The sequence below is a fragment of the Oncorhynchus clarkii genome, chromosome 10 (assembly GCF_045791955.1).
Source record: "Oncorhynchus clarkii lewisi isolate Uvic-CL-2024 chromosome 10, UVic_Ocla_1.0, whole genome shotgun sequence".
Classification (NCBI taxonomy): domain Eukaryota; kingdom Metazoa; phylum Chordata; class Actinopteri; order Salmoniformes; family Salmonidae; genus Oncorhynchus; species Oncorhynchus clarkii.
The window spans coordinates 31764583-31783152 of record NC_092156.1 but is presented as its reverse complement, the minus strand read 5'-3'; the positions used below and the strand labels follow the sequence as shown (position 1 = coordinate 31783152).

At 40.4% G+C, this 18570-nt stretch overlaps 1 protein-coding gene across 4 annotated transcripts in view; it reads left to right on the top strand.

Annotated features, from left to right (window-relative positions):
- The window catches only part of LOC139418266 (protein EURL homolog), a 53440-nt gene extending 37285 nt beyond the window's left edge, over positions 1-16155 (top strand). For 2 of the 4 annotated variants that reach the window (XM_071167596.1, XM_071167595.1), the window contains exons 4-5: positions 7637-7699; positions 12163-16149. In XM_071167596.1, the coding sequence (XP_071023697.1) occupies positions 7637-7699; positions 12163-12338 (239 nt within the window). In that variant the 3' untranslated portion in view covers positions 12339-16149. Of the gene's footprint in view, positions 1-7636; positions 7700-8089; positions 8151-12162 lie in introns of all 4 variants that reach the window. The other 2 variants (XM_071167597.1, XM_071167594.1) reach the window with 2 other exon arrangements.
- The last annotated feature ends 2415 nt before the right edge of the window (positions 16156-18570 follow it).

Sequence of the window (18570 nt, the reverse complement as noted above, 5' to 3'; positions counted from 1 at the left end):
TTTCACTATATTTTTGTATACATTTGCTAACATAGGCCTACACATACAGTGGGGAGAACAAGTATTTGATACACTGCCGATTTTGCAGGTTTTCCTACTTAAAAAGCATGTAGAGGTCTGTAATTTTTAGCATAGATACACTGCAACTGTGAGAGACGGAATCATAAACAAAAATCCAGAAAATCACATTGTATGATTTTTAAGTAATTAATTAGCATTCTATTGCATGACATAAGTATTTGATCACCTACCAACCAGTAAGAATTCCGGCTCTCACAGACCTGTTAGTTTTTCTTTAAGAATCACTCCTGTTCTCCACATTACCTGTATTAACTGCACCTGTTTGAACTCGTTACCTGTATAAAAGACACCTGTCCACACACTCAATCAAACAGACTCAAACCTCTCCACAATGGCCAAGACCAGAGAGCTGTGTAAGGACATCAGGGATAGAATTGTAGACCTGCACAAGGCTGGGATGGGCTACAGGACAATAGGCAAGCAGCTTGGTGAGAAGGCAACAACTGTTGGCGCAATTATTAGAAAATTTAATAAGTTCAAGATGACGGTCAATCACCCTCGGTCTGGGGCTCCTTGCAAGATCTCACCTCGTGGGGCATCAATGATCATGAGGAAGGTGAGGGATCAGCCCAGAACTACATGGCAGGACCTGGTCAATGACCTGAAGAGAGCTGGGACCACAGTCTCAAAGAAAACCATTAGTAACACACTACGCCGTCATGGATTAAAATCCTGCAGTGCACGCAAGGTCCCCCTGCTTAAGCCAGCGCATGTCCAGGCCCGTCTGAAGTTTGCCAATGACCAAGGAATGGGAGAAGGTCATGTGGTCTGATGAGACAAAAATAGAGCTTTTTGGTCTAAACTTCACTCGCTGTGTTTGGAGGAAGAAGGATGAGTAAAACCCCAAGAACACCATCCCAACCGTGAAGCATGGAGGTGGAAACATCATTCTTTGGGGATGCTTTTCTGCAAAGGGGACAGGACGACTGCACCGTATTGAGGGGAGGATGGATGGGGCCATGCATCGCGAGATCTTGGCCAACAACCTCCTTCCCTCAGTAAGAGCATTGAAGATGGGTCGTGGCTGGGTCTTCCAGCATGACAACGACCCGAAACACACAGCCAGGGCAACTAAGGAGTGGCTCCGTAAGAAGCATCTCAAGGTCCTGAAGTGGCCTAACCAGTCTCTAGACCTGAACCCAATTGAAAATCTTTGGAGGGAGCTGAAAGTCTGTATTGCCCAGCGACAGTCCCGAAACCTGAAGGATCTGGAGAAGGTCTGTATGGAGGAGTGGGCCAAAATCCTTGCTGTGTGTGCAAACCTGGTCAAGAACTACAGGAAACTTATGATCTTTGTAATTGCAAACAAAGGTTTCTGTACCAAATATTAAGTTCTGCTTTTCTGATGTATCAAATACTTATGTCATGCAATAAAATGCAAATTAATTACTTAAAAATCATACAATGTGATTTTCTGGATTTTTAGATTTTTAGATTCCGTCTCTCACAGTTGAAGTGTACCTATGATAAAAATGACAGACCTCTACATGCTTTGTAAGTAGAAATGTTGGAACTGTTAATTACTGTTCGCAAAACAATGTCTATATTGGCAAAAATACTTTACAATGGAAGAAGATACTGGTAGCTTTGTAGGTTAACTTTCCTTGCTAACCATAATGCAAAATATGCTGATTTCAAAGTTGATTGCCCACAAACTTTTCATACACTTATTCAGTCTCTCCCAAATATGATCTTTTACTTTTATGCAAATGTTGTTGATCAGTACAATAAAATTAAGTCCCAACTGGAACTGAAAAAGATTGTTTCATCTGTAGCCCCATGAAATCTGCCAAAACAAGCTCAATAACTCAATGCATGCACACACCTATTGAATATGCATTAATCTGTATTGTGGACAGGCCTAGGTTACATCTTGATTTACCCAGTTTATCAATAGAGATTTACCATTCAAATAAATGATTACCATTATGTAGTTAGATTTGGTAAAAACAAAGTATAATTGATTCATTGATGCATACATGACTGTATTTTTAATATAATGATATTGAACTCAAAAGATGCAAAACAGTTGAACAGAGCAGTAGCTAAGTTTATCTGTCTGGACCAATTTGCATTTTGTGCCTTTTTTTGGCGTGGTATCGTTTTGGTATGGAGTATTGTGACGGTATTGAGTATTGTGATACTAAACCTGGTAGCGGTATCGAAGTCAAAATGTTGGTGTTGTGACAACTACTTCTAGAACTGTTATCTACAAATGCATTTGGAGACTGTTTTTAATTTACAATGATTACATCACGTTAGTTAGCTAGCTGATGACATTTAGCCTACAAAGGGACCCTATTGTAGTCGGCTATCTAGCTAATAATGAATAGTTTAACATTTTCTGAATGTATTTACTTACTTGAATAGGTACTCCCACTGCCTTGTTTTTTGGGTTCTTACCAAATCTAAGTAATGGGCAATCTTCAAGATATTTTCAGTGTCAGCAAAGCGCAGCCATGTGGACAGAACAAATTGAGACGAATGGAGAAGTGTTTGTCACCAGAGTGGCTTAGAACGTTTTGTGACATTTGACTTTACCAGTGTAATCCACTTTCAATTTCAATAAATATAAATCGCAGACTGTCGGCCACACTTGATGACTTTAAACTAGAATAGACAACTACCCGGACGGAAAACAGTGACGCACATAACACACAGCACCCCTTCTACGGGCGTGTGGGGGAGGGTTCTTTAAAGATCTTGCTGCGGTCCATTCAACATGTTTTTGCAATAAAAAATTCCTCAGACCTCCGAGGGAGGCGTGACAACGACGTGATTTTGGAGAAATGACCACGTGAGACTAGAGCCTCTGAAGAGTGGCATTGAGTGGGAGGAGGGATGTTGAAAAGGGAGGGAGGAAAACAGATGGGATGCAACGCACCCCTTTCTCTCCTCTCTTATCTGTTCTCTGTGATCTTTGTTATATGGAGTCTGCTATCTCTTCCATTTCCCCTACTCATAAATGGCGGACAAGACAATTTAGTGACGCAGGCCAGGGCCCAGTTTTTAGTACATCCTCACACATTCCTCCTCAGCCACCACTCTCACTCCTTTCCCCACACCACCACACACTCTCTTTGTCCAGAGAAAAGTTATTCTTAGTCCTACCTCATAAAGTGTCCTTGGGTTCTCCATGCCCTGTCACAGCACCAAGTTTGTTTTTGTCTGCTACACGCCCTCTTGGAGAGAGGATGAATCCATTCCTTTGTAAATTATGACAGTAACTTTCAGACCCTTAGCTTTTCTCTCGCTTTCTGCGTAGTTTGTTGCTATGCAACAAAGGTCCGATTCAGACGTAAGAAATGTACGCCTTTTCTATGCACTTCTCAGTAGTTGGTATTCAGACTTACCTTATGCAGGTGCATAACAGGCTTTGCAGGCGTGGTTCCCTTCTGCACGCTGAATAAATGTAATTTAACAGCTGAAAACCCTCCTACTTTTGCTGTACAAAGATTATTTAGTGGTGTTTTCATCCTATAGGGTTTTCGGTACATTTCGCTAAAGCCATCCCTTTAAATTTGGTTTACCTTTTAATTCTAATGGTCTCGACAGACTTTTCTCAATTCCTCTGAATATTACGGATCAATGAAAGAAAGCCATATAATACACACATTCGTGTCCTTTTCCGCAACAATTGGTAGATTAAAATAAAAAAAATACTAATGTATATTTAGGGATAGAATGTTGTTTTTCACAGTTTGGAGAGCCTTTGCACACAATATATTGGTGAATCAAAAGTAGTAGTTTGATTCATCCTGAAAGTTGCTGTATTAAATTGTTCAATCCATGAAATATTAGGTGAGAAGTGTACAATAGGGTTTGATCAGTAGTCCTAAAAATCTACCTGAATAATCAGCACTAATCATGGAACTGTGATGACAACAGTCCAGCCATTGTTAAACATGCTTCAGGTTTGCTGCTACATATGGTCTGCGTTCCATAATGATTAAAATAGGCTACATGTCCAAAATTATTGCACAACTTGTAATATGTTAGCCTAATATGATCCACTATTGCTAGCGATCCTCAGGAACAACCACACGGACGTGAGAGGAGAGAAAGGTAAACTAACAATGGAATGATGCAAAATGTAAGGAAACTAACACTAAAGTGACAGTTTATAAATGTATACGGCAATAACTGACGGTGACTCCAAATTTAACACACTATCAATTTTTGTTAAGTACAGTGAAAAGTCTGGGCATACAGTTGAAGTCGGAAGTTTACATACACTTAGGTTGGAGTCATTTTAGGTTGGAGTCATTAAAACTCGTTTTTCAACCACTCCACAAATTTCTTGTTAACAAACTATAGTTTTGTCAAGTCGTTTAGGACATCTACTTTGTGCATGACACAAGTAATATTTCCAACAATTGTTTACAGAAAGATTATTTCACTTTTAATTCACTGTATCACAATTCCATTGGGTCACTAAGTGTTTGACTGTGCCTTTAAAAAGCATTGAAAATTCCAGAAAATGATGTCATGGCTTTTGAAGCTTCTGATTGACACATGATGTCAATTAGCCTATTGGAGGTGTACCTGTGGATGTATTTTAAGGCCTACCTTCAAACTCAGTGCCTCTTTGCTTGACATCATGGAAAATCAACCAAGACCTCAGAAAGAAAATTGTAGACCTCCACAAGTCTGGTTCATCCTTGGGAGCAATTTCCAGACTCCTGAAGGTACCACGTTCATCTCTACAAACAATAGTACGCAAGTATAAACACCATGGGACCACGTAGCCATCATACCGCTCAGGAAGGAGACTCATTCTGTCTCCTAGAGATGAATGTACTTCGGTGCAAAAAGTGCAATTCAATCCCAGAACAACAGCAAAAGGACCTTGTGAAGATGCTCGAGGAAACCGGTACAAAAGTATACAAAAGTATCTATATCCACAGTAAAATGAGTCCTATATCGACATAACCTGAAAGACCGCTCAGCAAGGAAGAAGCCACTGCTCCAAAACCGCAATAAAAAAGCCAGACTACGGTTTGCAACTGCACATGGGGACAAAGACTTTACGTCTTGGAGAAATGTCCTCTGGTCTGATGAAACAAAAATAGAACTGTTTGGCCATAATGACCATTGTTATGTTTAGAGGAAAGGGAGGGGGGCTTGCAAGCTGAAGAACACCATCCTAACCGTGAAGCACGGGGGTGGCAGCATCATGTTGTGTGGGTGCTTTGCTGCAGGAGGTACTGGTGCACTTCACAAAATAGATGGCATCATGAGGAAAATGATGTGGATGTATTGAAGCAACATCTCAAGACATCAGTTAAGAAGTTAAAGCTTGGTTGCAAATGGGTCTTCCAAATGGACAATGACCCCAAGCATACTTCCAAAGTTGTGGCAAAATGGCTTAAGGACAACAAAGTCAAGGTATTGGAGGGACTATCACAAATCCCTGACCTCAACCCTATAGAAAATTTGTGGGCAGAACTGAAAAAGCCTGTGCGAGCAAGGAGGCATACAAACCTGACTCGGTTACACCATCTTTGTCCGGAGGAATGGGCCAAAATTCACCCAACTTATTGAGGGACGCTTGTGGAAGGCCAGGCAAAACGTTTGACCCAATTTAAAGGCAATACTACCAAATACTAATTGAATGTATGTAAACTTCTGACCCACTGGGAATAAATAAAAGCTGAAATAAATAATTCTCCCTAATATTAAATAAAGTGGTGATCCTAACTATCCTAAGACAGGGAATTGTTACTAGGCTATTGTGAAACTGAGCTTAAATGTATTTGGCTGAGGTGTATGTAAACTTTTTATTTATTTTTTTTACCCCTTTTTTCTCCCCAATTTCATTGTATCCAATTGTTAGTAGCTACTATCTTGTCTCATTGCTACAATTCCCGTACGGGCTCGGGAGAGACTAAGGTTGAAAGTCATGCGTCCCCCGATACACAACTGCTTCTTAACACAGCGCGCCTCCAACCCGGAAGCCAGCCGCACCAATGTGTCGGAGGCTACACCGTGCACCTGGCACTGCGCCCGGCCCGCCACAGGAGTCGCTGGTGCGCGATGAGACAAGACCCAGGGACTCTGATGGCACAGCTGGCGCTGCAGTACAGCGCCCTTAACCACTGCGCCACCCGGGAGGCTGAGGTGTATGTAAACTTCTGACTTCAACTGTATAATTAAACCATTCTAGAAGTCATAAATCAACTTGGTAGTTTTGGCGCTATACTGTCATTTGCCATGGCTACAGAAGCCTGTAGAGTACCACAGTACAAGTCATAATACCCATAAAACCTAGCGGTCGAACAGGGAAATGGTTCCTATCATTTTTCCCATAGGGGATTTTAGAAACTTAACATAAGGGCTGTGTTTCGTGTAGGTTTACCCTGGCATGACATTTTGATAACCATGTAAATTTCTCTAGGACAAGGACTTTTTTTTAATCAATATATTCACCTGTATTTAACCCCCCAAAATGAAATGCTAATTAGCTGCTAATGTGGCTATCATGAAGAACTACAAATGCCATGATGATCTGGATAAGACTGCCAAATTGAGGAAAAGGTAAGAAGCTCTGGATTAACTATCTAATGTTCACTAAATGTAGTAATTAATAAATAGGCAAAATGTCTTTTAAATGGAAAATTGAGAACTTGACATATGTTAGCAAAGGTGCCAGCTAGAGATGATGTGCAGAAGCTTGCAGGGATTAGCATTTTTGAATCGGAGTAAATAGAGCCAAATATATTGATAAGTCACCTTGTCTGAGAGATTTACATGGTTATCAAAACGTCACGCCAGGGTAAGCCTTCACAAAACACAGCCCTTATTTCAAGTGTTTCTAAAATTCCATATGGAAGAAATGTATGGTGGGAAAATGATTGGAACCATTTCCCTGTTTGCCCGCTAGGTTTTATGGGTATTATGACACCTCCACTGTGAGACTCTATAGCTTGGGTCTCCAAATTCCTTCCCTTCAGGTTATAATACCAGCATTTCATGAACTTTGCTGTTAAAAAGCTGATATGTTGATATGCTTCAGTTTGCTGCCACATTATTGGTTTCACATTTGTCTCTAGCAATCAAAAGGTAAAATAGATCAACAATTGTAATTTATATTTTCAACCAGCTTATCCAAACGACTCACACATTCACCTAGCTCTTATCAATAACTCAGTCTTATTAATTTGTAAATTAGTGCATGGAGAATGGTGTTATTTCTATCAGTAAAATTTTTTAAGTAGATGTGGAACCGACAGGTTGCCCTACCTTGTTCATAATTTTATTGCACGTGAAGGTGTTGGAATTATGAGGGAATTAAGTCAAGGTCAGAATACAGTTTATCTGTAAACACCTCTGTGACTTCTTAATTTCTTTGATATCCACCCCAAACTAATAGTTCAGAATACGTGTAGAGTGAAAGGTGCATAAAAGGGGAATTGCGTTCCATTTATGCATGCTTAACTCTGGTCGGAATCCCCCCAGTGCCTTAAGTTGCTTTAGTTGGTTCATTTATTTGATCAAACATGCCATGCTGTGTTGCTCTTGTTTTGTGACCCAATCTGTGTGTTTTATCTTCCAGTGATTAAAATGAGTGTGGACGAGCTCCACCAGCTGAATGGGCAGCTGCTGCTACAGATTCAAAGTAAGAGACACTTTCATAGCCATCGATTGAAGTGAACTGTGAACAGATGTCTAAATTATTCCTTTGCATTAATCATCTATAGAAGAGTGCTTTAGCGCATGCATTGGTTTTAAGTCTCTTGTTTTAAATGCTTGTAAATGTCCATAAATAGATGGAACTGAATGTGCCTCATTAGTGTTTTCTTGCATCTCTTCTATGCTGGTGTGTCTTTGATGTGACGTTGTGTTTTTGAGATTGTATGGTGGTGTTATGTATTGGTAGTACTGCGTTGTCATCGCTGTCTGCACCCTCTGCTTAATCTGTTTGATTTGATTTCTGGGTGTGTGGTCCCTGGCCTGCATTGATCTCGTTGCTCTTTTGCTCTGTGTGTGTGTTTTTGTGCGAGAGTAGGGCTGTGGCTGGTGGTTGTCAAGCAAATACAGTTGAAGTCGGAAGTTTACATACACTTTTGGTTAGTCATTAATTTATTTTTCAACCACTCCACAAATTTCTTGGTAACAAACTATAGGCAAGTCAGTTAGGACATCTACTTTGTGCACGACACGTAATATTTTCAACAATTGTATACAGATTATTTCACTTATAATTCACTATCACAATTCCAGTGGGTCAGAAGTTTACATGCACTAAGTTGACTGTGCCTTTAAACAGCTTGGAAAATTCTAGAAAATGTCATGGCTTTAGAAGCTTCTGGCTAATTGACATAATTTGAGTCAATTGGAGGTGTAACTGTGGATGTATTTCAAGGCCTACTTTCAAACTCAGTGCCTCTGCTTGACATCATGGGAAAATCAAAAGAAATCAGCCAAGACCTCCAAATAAAATTGTAGACCTCCACAAGTCTGGTTCATCCTTGGGAGCAATTTCCAAATGCCTGAATGTACCATGTTCATCTGTACAAACAATAGTACGCAAGTATAAACACCATGGGACCACGCAGCCGTCATACCGCTCAGGAAGGTGACGCGTTCTGTCTCCTAGAGATGAACGTACTTTGGTGTGAAAAGAGCAATTCAATCCCAGAACAACAGCAAAGGACCTTGTGAAGATGCTGGAGGAAACCGGTACAAAAGTATCTATATCCACAGTAAAACGACTCCTATATCGACATAACCTGAAAAGCCGCTCAGCAAGGAAGAAGCCACTGCTCCAAAACCGCCATAAGAAAGCCAGATTGCGGTTTGCAACTGCGCATGGGGACAAAGATCATACTTTTTGGAGAAATGTCCTCTGGTCTGATGAAACAAAAATAGAACTGTTTGGCCATAATGACCATCGTTATGTTTGGAGGAAAAAGGGGGAGGCTTGCAAGCCAAAGAATACCATCCCAACTGTGAAGCACGGGGGTGGCAGCATCATGTTGTGTGGGTGCTTTGCTGCAGGAGGTACTGGTGCACTTCACAAAATAGACGGCATCATGAGGAACGAAAATTATGTGGATATATTGAAGCAACATCTCAAGACATCAGTCAGGAAGTTAAAGCTTGGTCACAAATGGGTCTTCCAAATGGACAATTACCCCAAGCATACTTCCAAAGTTGTGGCAAAATGGATTAAAGACAACAAAGTCAAGGTATTGGAGTGGCCATCACAAAGCTCTGACCTCAATCCTATGGAACATTTGTGGGCAGAACTGAAAAAGCGTGTGCGAGCAAGGAAGCCTACAAACCTGACTCAGTTACACCATTTCTGTCAGGAGGAATGGGCCAAAATTCACCCAACTTATTGTGGGAAGCTTGTGGAAGGCAACCTGAAATATTTGACCCAAGTTACACAATTAAAAGGCAATGCTACCAAATACTAATTGAGTGTATGTAAACTTCTGACCCACTGGGAATGTGATGAAAGAAATAAAAGCTGAAATAAATAATTCTCTCTACTATTATTCTGACATTTCACATTCTTAAAATAATGTGGTGATCCTGAATGACCTAAGACAGGGAATTTTTACGAGGATCAAATGTCAGGAATTGTGAAAAACTGAGTTTAAATGTATTTGGCAAAGGTGTATGTAGACTTCTACTGTAACTGCCGGTCTCACTGTAATTGACTGTAAATTAACATAAACATGTTTAGCATCTCCTGGCTTCCACATATAGCCTACAAGCCGCTGATGCAGACCTTTGGAACATCTACATTTAAAAGTATAAATCAATTTAATATAACCTATTATCAATGATTTATTTTAGACCTGTCTAAAAAAACATGATGTGAAAAAAATGTAGTCCATTTCAGAAGAGCAGATAACGACCTCTGAGTTGTTCTAATGTTGATCTGGATATGCCAGTGGGCTACACTAATTAATTTATTTAGCAGACAAGATTTGCTTAGAATTCTGTAGCATTCTTTTATTTTATTCTATAGTATGAAGAATACAATTGAACATAGCTGAATAAAATAGAAAGTATATATTTTCTCCAAACGATTTGAGAGAATGTGCACATGTGGCTATTCTGTGTTGAGTGGTTAACAAAGAAACAGGTACTCCTATATGCTTAATTTAGTTATTTATGTAACTTTAGTTGTGATACAAATGTTGGGCTATATGTTTTGATTTTTAATACATTGTAAGGCTGCATGATGTGACTAATGATGATTTGAAAAAAAGTTGCATGAAAGGCATGAGCTCTGCTTTGTTTCTTGCACAGACTGCACTCCATTAGTCTCTTATTCACAATTTGACAGGAACTTGATAAATCCTCGAATTTCCCGGCGGCAACCTCCATGCCTTTTGCGGCCAGTGGCCGCTGTGCCCCTGGGCTTCTGCCGGCTGCTAATTCCGGTGCTCCGAAGTACCTCACTCACATGGCTCTCATATATCTAAATTCTCATTAGCCAATGCCCGTCACTTGATCGCGACCTTCTCACAGGCATGTCAGCTCCAAAGTAGGCTGCAAGTGAAGACCGACACATCGGGGACGCAACTGCGCATGTGCCTATCGAATTCCGAGGCACGAATTGAAGACGTTAGAAGAACTGTACACATTTATTTTTTGTCAGCCAACAAGATGAGTAGGCCTACCAAACAGCAAAAGCTCTAGCCTATGTCAATCTACTATCCCCCATAGTACAAACCTTGACCTATTCTCTTCTATGTGATAGATAAATAAATATTCCAAATATAGTCTGTGACAGTTGTGGGATGCGATAGATCCCAAATTAATACAGCCACTAGCATTAAAAAAACGTTTTAAAAGCAATGAGGCTGATGCAACCGATCAGGACGTTTAGCTTAAAATGTTGATAAACTATTAGGCTATTTCTTCACATTGTAAGCGCAGCAATGAGCACACTGCGGGATACCACCATTCTTAAATGTGACCACAAATGCAATTATGCGTGTAATGCTTTATTGCAGAGGTGCATTTTTATGGTAATTTATCTTCCCCAAACTTGAAGCTCACTCATGCGCCGCCTACGTATGCCTACGTAGGCTCTACACCCACCTGTTGTAAAGCGGATTAATGTGCTTCATTTAAGAAGTTATTTGGCCACGTTAGTTGTGATACAAAGCTTGTCAAAACATATAGGCCTATGGGATAGGCTATATGAGGTGTGCAACTATGATTAGAAAAAAAAGGCATGCACTGTTTCTTGCTTTACTGCACACGCTGGGCATCATTCACAAGTGAATATACATTTAATCTAGTCTTTACATATATCTGTGAAATTAATTTTGATTAAAAATTGACCATTATCATGTACCTGTCTCGGAAAACAGGGTCAGGGGGAACAAATATGTAATCTATGGACTTAAATAGTGAATGGAGTACGCTTTTCCTGTGGTTAATTTTCATGCCAGCTAGGTAGACTATACTCCTGTTGTAAAGCCGCAGGTAGGCTAGTGGTTAGTGTTGGGCCAGTAACCAAAAGGTTACTGACTAGGTAAAAATCTGTCGTTCTGCCCCTGATCGAGGCAGTTTAACCCACTGTTCCCCGGTAGATTGTCATTGTAAATAAGAATTTGTTCTTAACTGACTTGCCTTTGTTAAATTAAAATGTTACAAGCGAAACAATGTGCTTAATATTAGGAATGTTGAGAAATTAAATATAGGAGGCATAGCCTACAGAAGGCTGATGGATCCTCTTCCTTTTTAATACAGGCCATCAACTTTTTTTCTCACGCAATTGCATAGCCTATAGAAATGTTGCGCAACGTAAGCTCATGGGCTTTTATGAAGTGTTTGATTTGATTTTCTGATTACATTTGCATTGATGTCAGAGTGATTAGAGGGACAATGGAGTGCTTATGTACCAGGCAGTTAACAAGTTTGGTAGGCTACTAATGACCATCAGCAGCATCAGAGCTTGGAGAAGCCTAGTTACCATGACTAAACGGTCATGTGGAATTTGACTGTTAACATGACTCGTGACCGGTGTGGAGGTAATACGGTCACTGTAACATCCCTAAGAGAGAGACCCTGCACTGTACTAATCTCTGTTCTGTTTCCTCTCCCCTACAGAGGTGTTTGAAGAGCTGACAGTGGCTGTGCAGGAAAAAGACTCACTGGCGTCGGAACTGCATGTTCGCCACATCGCCATCGAGCAGCTCTTCAAGAACTGTGCCAAGCTGCCCTGGCTGCAGATCAGCCGGGCCGGGTCCGTGGTCAAGGCCAGCAGCAACGCCTCTGTGGAGTGAGGGGAGTCTGGGGGTACCTACCTGGCTTGGCTGCCTCTCACTCCCAGGGCTAAAAGACAGACAGACAGGATGGCCACTGTGGCCCGTGCCCTTTTATATTGTAAAAGACTTGTTGCGTGGTGTGGTTTCTCTCAGAAGAGTGAGGAATGGACATGGCCTCCTCTCATCTGGTGCTCCATGGCTTTCTGACTGCAGTACTTTGAAGAAGGGGCTCAGAGAAAGGCAATAAAATTAAAGGATCTTGGGATCCACTGACTTCCACATGGGAACTGTGGGTTGTTGAGCCCCCTGTCGGTGGACCTGTTGCCTATGCAGACAAAGTATTTTTGAAAGAATACCTATTCAGATTTAATACAGAATGACATGAGCGAATACTAGTGTATATACTAGTAATTGCCAAAATAAAGGAAACACTTGAGTAAATTAAATAAAGTATATTGAAAGCAGGCAGGGCTCCACATTTAGATTGGTTAGCATCATGGTTGCACTATTACTACAGTGAAAACAGCTTGATTCTAGCTCAACGAGGTCAAAAGATCTGACCAATTTTACCGGCACAACATTTGTATCTTCCTATAGCTGAGCGGCTCGCCGGGACCGCGTTTTAGATTCATAAACCATGTCGTGGGCCGTTCTAAAACTACTCACGCGTCGACAACCTTTTGTTTACACTTTGTTCAGTCATGTTACCTTGTTCGCTAGCTAGCTAACAACCTGGTAACAGAAAGAAAGGAAAAGGGGTAGCTTCTTCAGGAGATCAGTGATCATAGCAGTGAATGAATGACAGATATCTTGCATGTCAACATCACAAACCTGATGTTTTTAAGGAGACCGTGTACAATTTTCTATGTAATGCATCTCAATAGGAAAATGCTGCTTTTACACCAAATGTAGACAATATTCCACAAATTACTTTATTTCAATGACAGGTATTCGTATCATCGTTTTAGCTTTTATAATAAACAAATGCGTTTACAGTGTTCCATATTGGTTTCTAGGTCACAACGTGCTTCAGAAGTAGCTAGAATTCGTAGGCTGCATTTACACAGGCAGCCAAATTCTGATTAAAAAAAAAATCACTAATTGGTCTTTGGTCTTTCCAATCAGATCAGCTCTGAAAAAGATCTGATTTGAAAAGATCCTATGTGATTGATCAAAAGAACAATAGGTGGAAAAAATATCAGAATTGATCTGCCTGTGAAAATGTAGCAATATAGGCCCAATCTCAATCAACTTTTCTGGTGCTCCTAAATTTAATTTGGTGCTCCCATCTTTAAGTTACCAATGAAACATTTGAATTTAGGGCCCTGAAAGCAGGTGCTTCCACATGTGTGGTTCCTGAGTTAATTAAGCAATTAACATCCTATCCCATCCATGTATAAACAATCCCAGTTGACCAGTACTTTGGCTAACATGGCTAGAAAAGGGGTGTCAAAGGTGCGTAGGGGGTTTAGTGTGGGTGTTTAGTGGGGGGTTTAGTGTGTGTCTGTCAGTTACCAGAAGGGTATACTACAAAGCATGATCAAGGAGTTAGCCAGCTAACTTGCCTAAATGTTCTGAAATAACTGTCTCGGGTACATAAATGTTCTGAAATAACTTTATTTTTTAGAAAGATAAGCTTGATATGGGCATGGTCTAATTGACTCGACAACCAAATAAGTTTAGCTGTCTTAATGAACCAGAAAACCAATCGTTATTTCTGGTTGTTTTATCAAAGTTAGCTGGCTATCTCATTGAGCCTGCTTTGTAGTATACCCCTCTAATCTCAACCCAATTGAAAACTTATGGGAGATTCTGGAGCGGCGCCTGAGACGGCCTTTTTCACCACCATCAATAAAACACCAAATTATGGCATTTCTTGTGGAAGAATGGTGTTGCATCCCTCCAATAGAGTTTCAGACACTTGTGGAATCTATGCCCAGGGGCATTGAAGCTGTTCTGGTATTTTGTTGGCATTTCTTTTATTTTGGCAGTTACCTGTATCTAGCTGCAGTTTTCTTTTTACAATGACAGTTTTCATTTATTGAATTTCCTCACTCTTTTACATTTTTTGTTTTCTTTTTGTTATTTTAATCACATTTCCTCACTACTCAGAAAATATTTGGTTGACTGATTCTGTTGTTGCTGTGGTAACTGTTACTAAATGAGAGGTTATTTTGGATTCAGTGCAGTGAAACACTCTTGCGGTTTGAATAAAGTCTGTTACATCTAAGAGGTGGGATTTTAAGTCCAGAGGTTACAGTTTGTTGCTTTTATTATTTCTCCAGTTTTTTTATTTGATTTTGATGTCTTGTTTGTATTCTTATTTGTTTTGAGGTTTGTTAGTGGCATGCTGCAAGTGCTGTTTTCTGCTATTCTTAACTTTAAGTCCTCTTGATTTCAACTGGGAAAGTATTTTATGGTAGCCTGTGGTAAGGCTGATGAGCTCAAGTCATGTATTTGAACAAGGGAGGGACATGAAATGTGTGCTGATGATAGAAAAGGCCTAACTCGGTAAGCATTATATTGTCCATTTGCCAAACCAAAGCCTTTATTTGCTTCAAGGCAGCAAATATCAGTATTTATTATTTAACTTGACAAGTATAGGCCTCGCTAGACCAACTAAAATTGATATGAAACGCAATAGAATACACTGATACCAAATTCACTTGAAATGTGGCTCAATGATAAACTTGTGACTCTATAAAATTGGTTTAGCTGTAATGTCCTGCGTTATGAACTGCTCACAATTCAGCAGGTAGCCTAGCGGTTAAGAGCTTTTGGGCCAATAACCAAAAGGTCACTGGTTCGAATCCCCGGGCCGACTAAGTGAAAAATCTGTCAATGTGCCCTTGAGCAAGGCACTTCAAATCTAATTTTATTAGTCACATGCACCGAATACAACAGGTGTAGGTAGACCTTTAAAGTGAAATGCTTACTTACAAGCCCATAACCAACAACGCTGTTAAAAAAATACAAATAAGAAATAAAAGTAACAAGCAGTTAAAGAGCAGCAGTAAAATAACAATAGCGTAACTTCTATACAGGGGGTACAGGTACAGAGTCAATGTGCGGGGAACAGGTTGCTTTTGTAAATCGCTCTGGATAAAGAGCGACTGCTAAATGACGTATTCTCCCCTGGTTTCACTGTCTGTCAAGTTGATGTTAGGTTGTGTGACTGAGTTTATTCAAGCAATTATTCGTATATTTTTTTTCTTTTGTGGTTGTGTGTTTCAAGTGTGCTTTGGTTTTTACTTGTTTTATTTTAGCTAATAATTTTCTGGTGGCAGGTCTATGCTGTGTGGAGTTCAAATGATGTCTAAACAGCCGAATCCAGTTCTCTTAATACGATGTGTCCATTTAGTTTTAAAGGCACTGATCTGAATGGTGAAAAGAAAGCAATATGATGGAAAGGCCAAATAATGATTAATTTGACCTATCCAGCCTGGTCAGATCAGTGATTTTGAAGAAAAGGAGACAAACAAATTAACTAGCCTTCATTAATATTTGGGACACAGATGTAGTAAGAAAATGGATTTTAGTATGTCTCTGGTCAATACTTAGACCTGCATGTGAAATTTAGGCATACTCTGGTGGTTTGAAACAGCTGTAGAGGTTCTGATCACTGAAGTGGACCCTCTATCATTGGCCCAACAAGAATGTGTATATTTTGGGTAGAAAGAAACAAATATATTCAGGTTGATGCATTTGAATCTTCCAATGTCAGTCTCTCTTTATAAGAGATCAGGTTTGACCCCTTTGGGGTTTACAAGAAAGGTTTTAGCTCTGCTTTCAACTTATCCTGCTTTTGTTTGGATTAATAAATGTGTATTCTTCCGAGCGTGAGTTTAGTGTCACCCTAATTCGTACAGCTGGTATGTTGTACGAATTTTATCATACACATTCTCATTTTCCCCTAACTCTTGGTTTTTGAGATTTGACGTATGTGTTTGCACTTACAGTGCCTTCGGAAATGATTCAGACCCCTTGACATTTTTCCACATTTTGTTAGGTTATAGCATTATTCTAAAATGGATTAAATAATTTTTCCCCCCTCAATCTACACACACTACCCAACAATGACAAAGGACAAATAGGACTTTAGACATTTTTGCTAATATATTACAAATAAATAACTGATATGACATTTACTTACAGTTGAAGTCGGAGGTTTACATACACCTCAACACATTTAAACTCAGTTTTTCACAATTCCTGACATTTAATCCTAGCAACAATTCCCTGTCTTAGGTCAGTGAGAATCACCACTTTATTTTAAGAATGTGAAATGTCAGAATAATAGTAGAGGATGATATATTTCAGCTTTAATTTCTTTCATCACATTCCCAGTGGATCAGAAGTTTACATACACTCACTTAGTATATGGTAGCATTGCCTTTAAATTGTTTTACTTGGGTCACCTGTTTTGAGTAGCCTTCCACAAGCTTCCCACAATAAGTTGGGTGAATTTTTGCCCATTCCTCCTGACAGAGATGGTGTAACTGAGTCGGGTTTGTAGGCCTCTCTGTTCGCACATGCTTTTTCAGTTCTGCCCACAAATTGAATATGGGATTGAGGTCAGGGCTTTGTGATGGCCACTCCAAAACCTTGACTTTGTTGTCCTTAAGCCAATTTTGTAACAACTTTGGAAGTATGCTTGGGGTCATTGTCCATTTGGAAGACCCATTTGCGACCAAGCTTTAACTTCATGATGCCATCTATTTGGTGAAGTGCACCAGTCCCTCCTGCAGCAAAGCACCCACACAACATGATGCTGCCACCCCCGTGCTTCACTGTTGGGATGGTGGTGTTCAGCTCCCCCTTTTTCCTCAACATAACAATGGTCATTATGGCCAAACGGTTCTATTTTTGTTTCATCAGACCAGAGGACATTTCTCCAAAAAGTATGATCTTTGTCCCCGTGTGCAGTTGCAAACCGTAGTCTGGCTTTTTATGGCGGTTTTGGAGCAGTGGCTTCTTCCTTGCTGAGCGGTCTTTCAGGTTATGTCGATTTATAGGACGCGTTTTACTGTGGATATAGATACTTGTTTCCTCCAGCATCTTCACAAGGTCCTTTTGCTGTTGTTCTTGGATTGATTTGCACTTTTCACACCAAAGTACGTTCATCTCTAGGAAACAGAACGCGGCTCCTTCCTGAGCGGTATGACTGCTGCGTGGTCCCATGGTGTTTTTACTTGCATACTATTGTTTGTGGAGATGAATGTGGTACCTTTAGGCATTTGGAAATTGCTCCCAAGGATGAACCAGACTTATGGAGGTCTACCATTTTTTTTCTGAGGTCTTGGCTGATTTTCCCATGATGTCAAGCAAAGAGGCACTGAGTTGGAAGGTAGGCTTTGAAATACATCCATAGGTACACCTCCAATTGACTAAAATTATGTCAATTAGCCTATCAGAAGCTTCTAAAGCCATGACATTTTCTGGAATTGTCCAAGCTGTTCAAAGGCACAGTCAACTTAGTGAATGTAAACTTCTGACCCATTGGAATTGTGATACTGTGAAATAATCTAAACAATTGTTGGAAAAAGTACTTGTTTCATGCACAAAGTAGTCCTAACTCACTTGCCAAAACAGTACTTTGATGAAGCATCTTTGGCAGCAATTAAAGCCTTGAGTCTTCTTGGGTATGACGATACAAGCTTGGCAAACCTGTATTTGGGGAGTTTCTCCCATTTATTCTCTGCAGATCCTCTCAAGCTCTGTCAGGTTGGATGGGGAGCTTTGCTGCACAGCTATTTTCAGGTCTCTCCAGAGATGTTAGATTGAGTTAAAGTCTGAGCTCTGGATGAGCCACTCAAGAACATTCAGAGCCTTGTCCCAAAGCCACTCTTGCGTTGTCTTGGCTGTGTGCTTAGAGTCGTTGTCCTGTTGGAAGGTGAACCTTCACCCCAGTCTGAAATCCTGTGTGCTCTGGAGCAGGTTTTCATCAAGGATCTCTTTTGTACTTTGCTCGTTTTTCAGTGGCAGGGAATGGAGACTAGTCAGAATTGAGGCAAAGATGAACGGAGCAAAGTAGAAAGAGATCCTTGATAAAACCTGCTCCAGAGCACTCAGGACCTCAGACTGGGGAGAAGGTTCACCTTCCAACAGGACAACGACTCTAAGCACACAGCCAAGACAACGCAAGAGTGGCTTTGGGACAAGGCTCTGAATGTTCTTGAGTGGCCCATCCAGAGCTCAGACTCGATCTAACATCTCTGGAGAGACCTGAAAATAGCTGTGCAGCAATGCT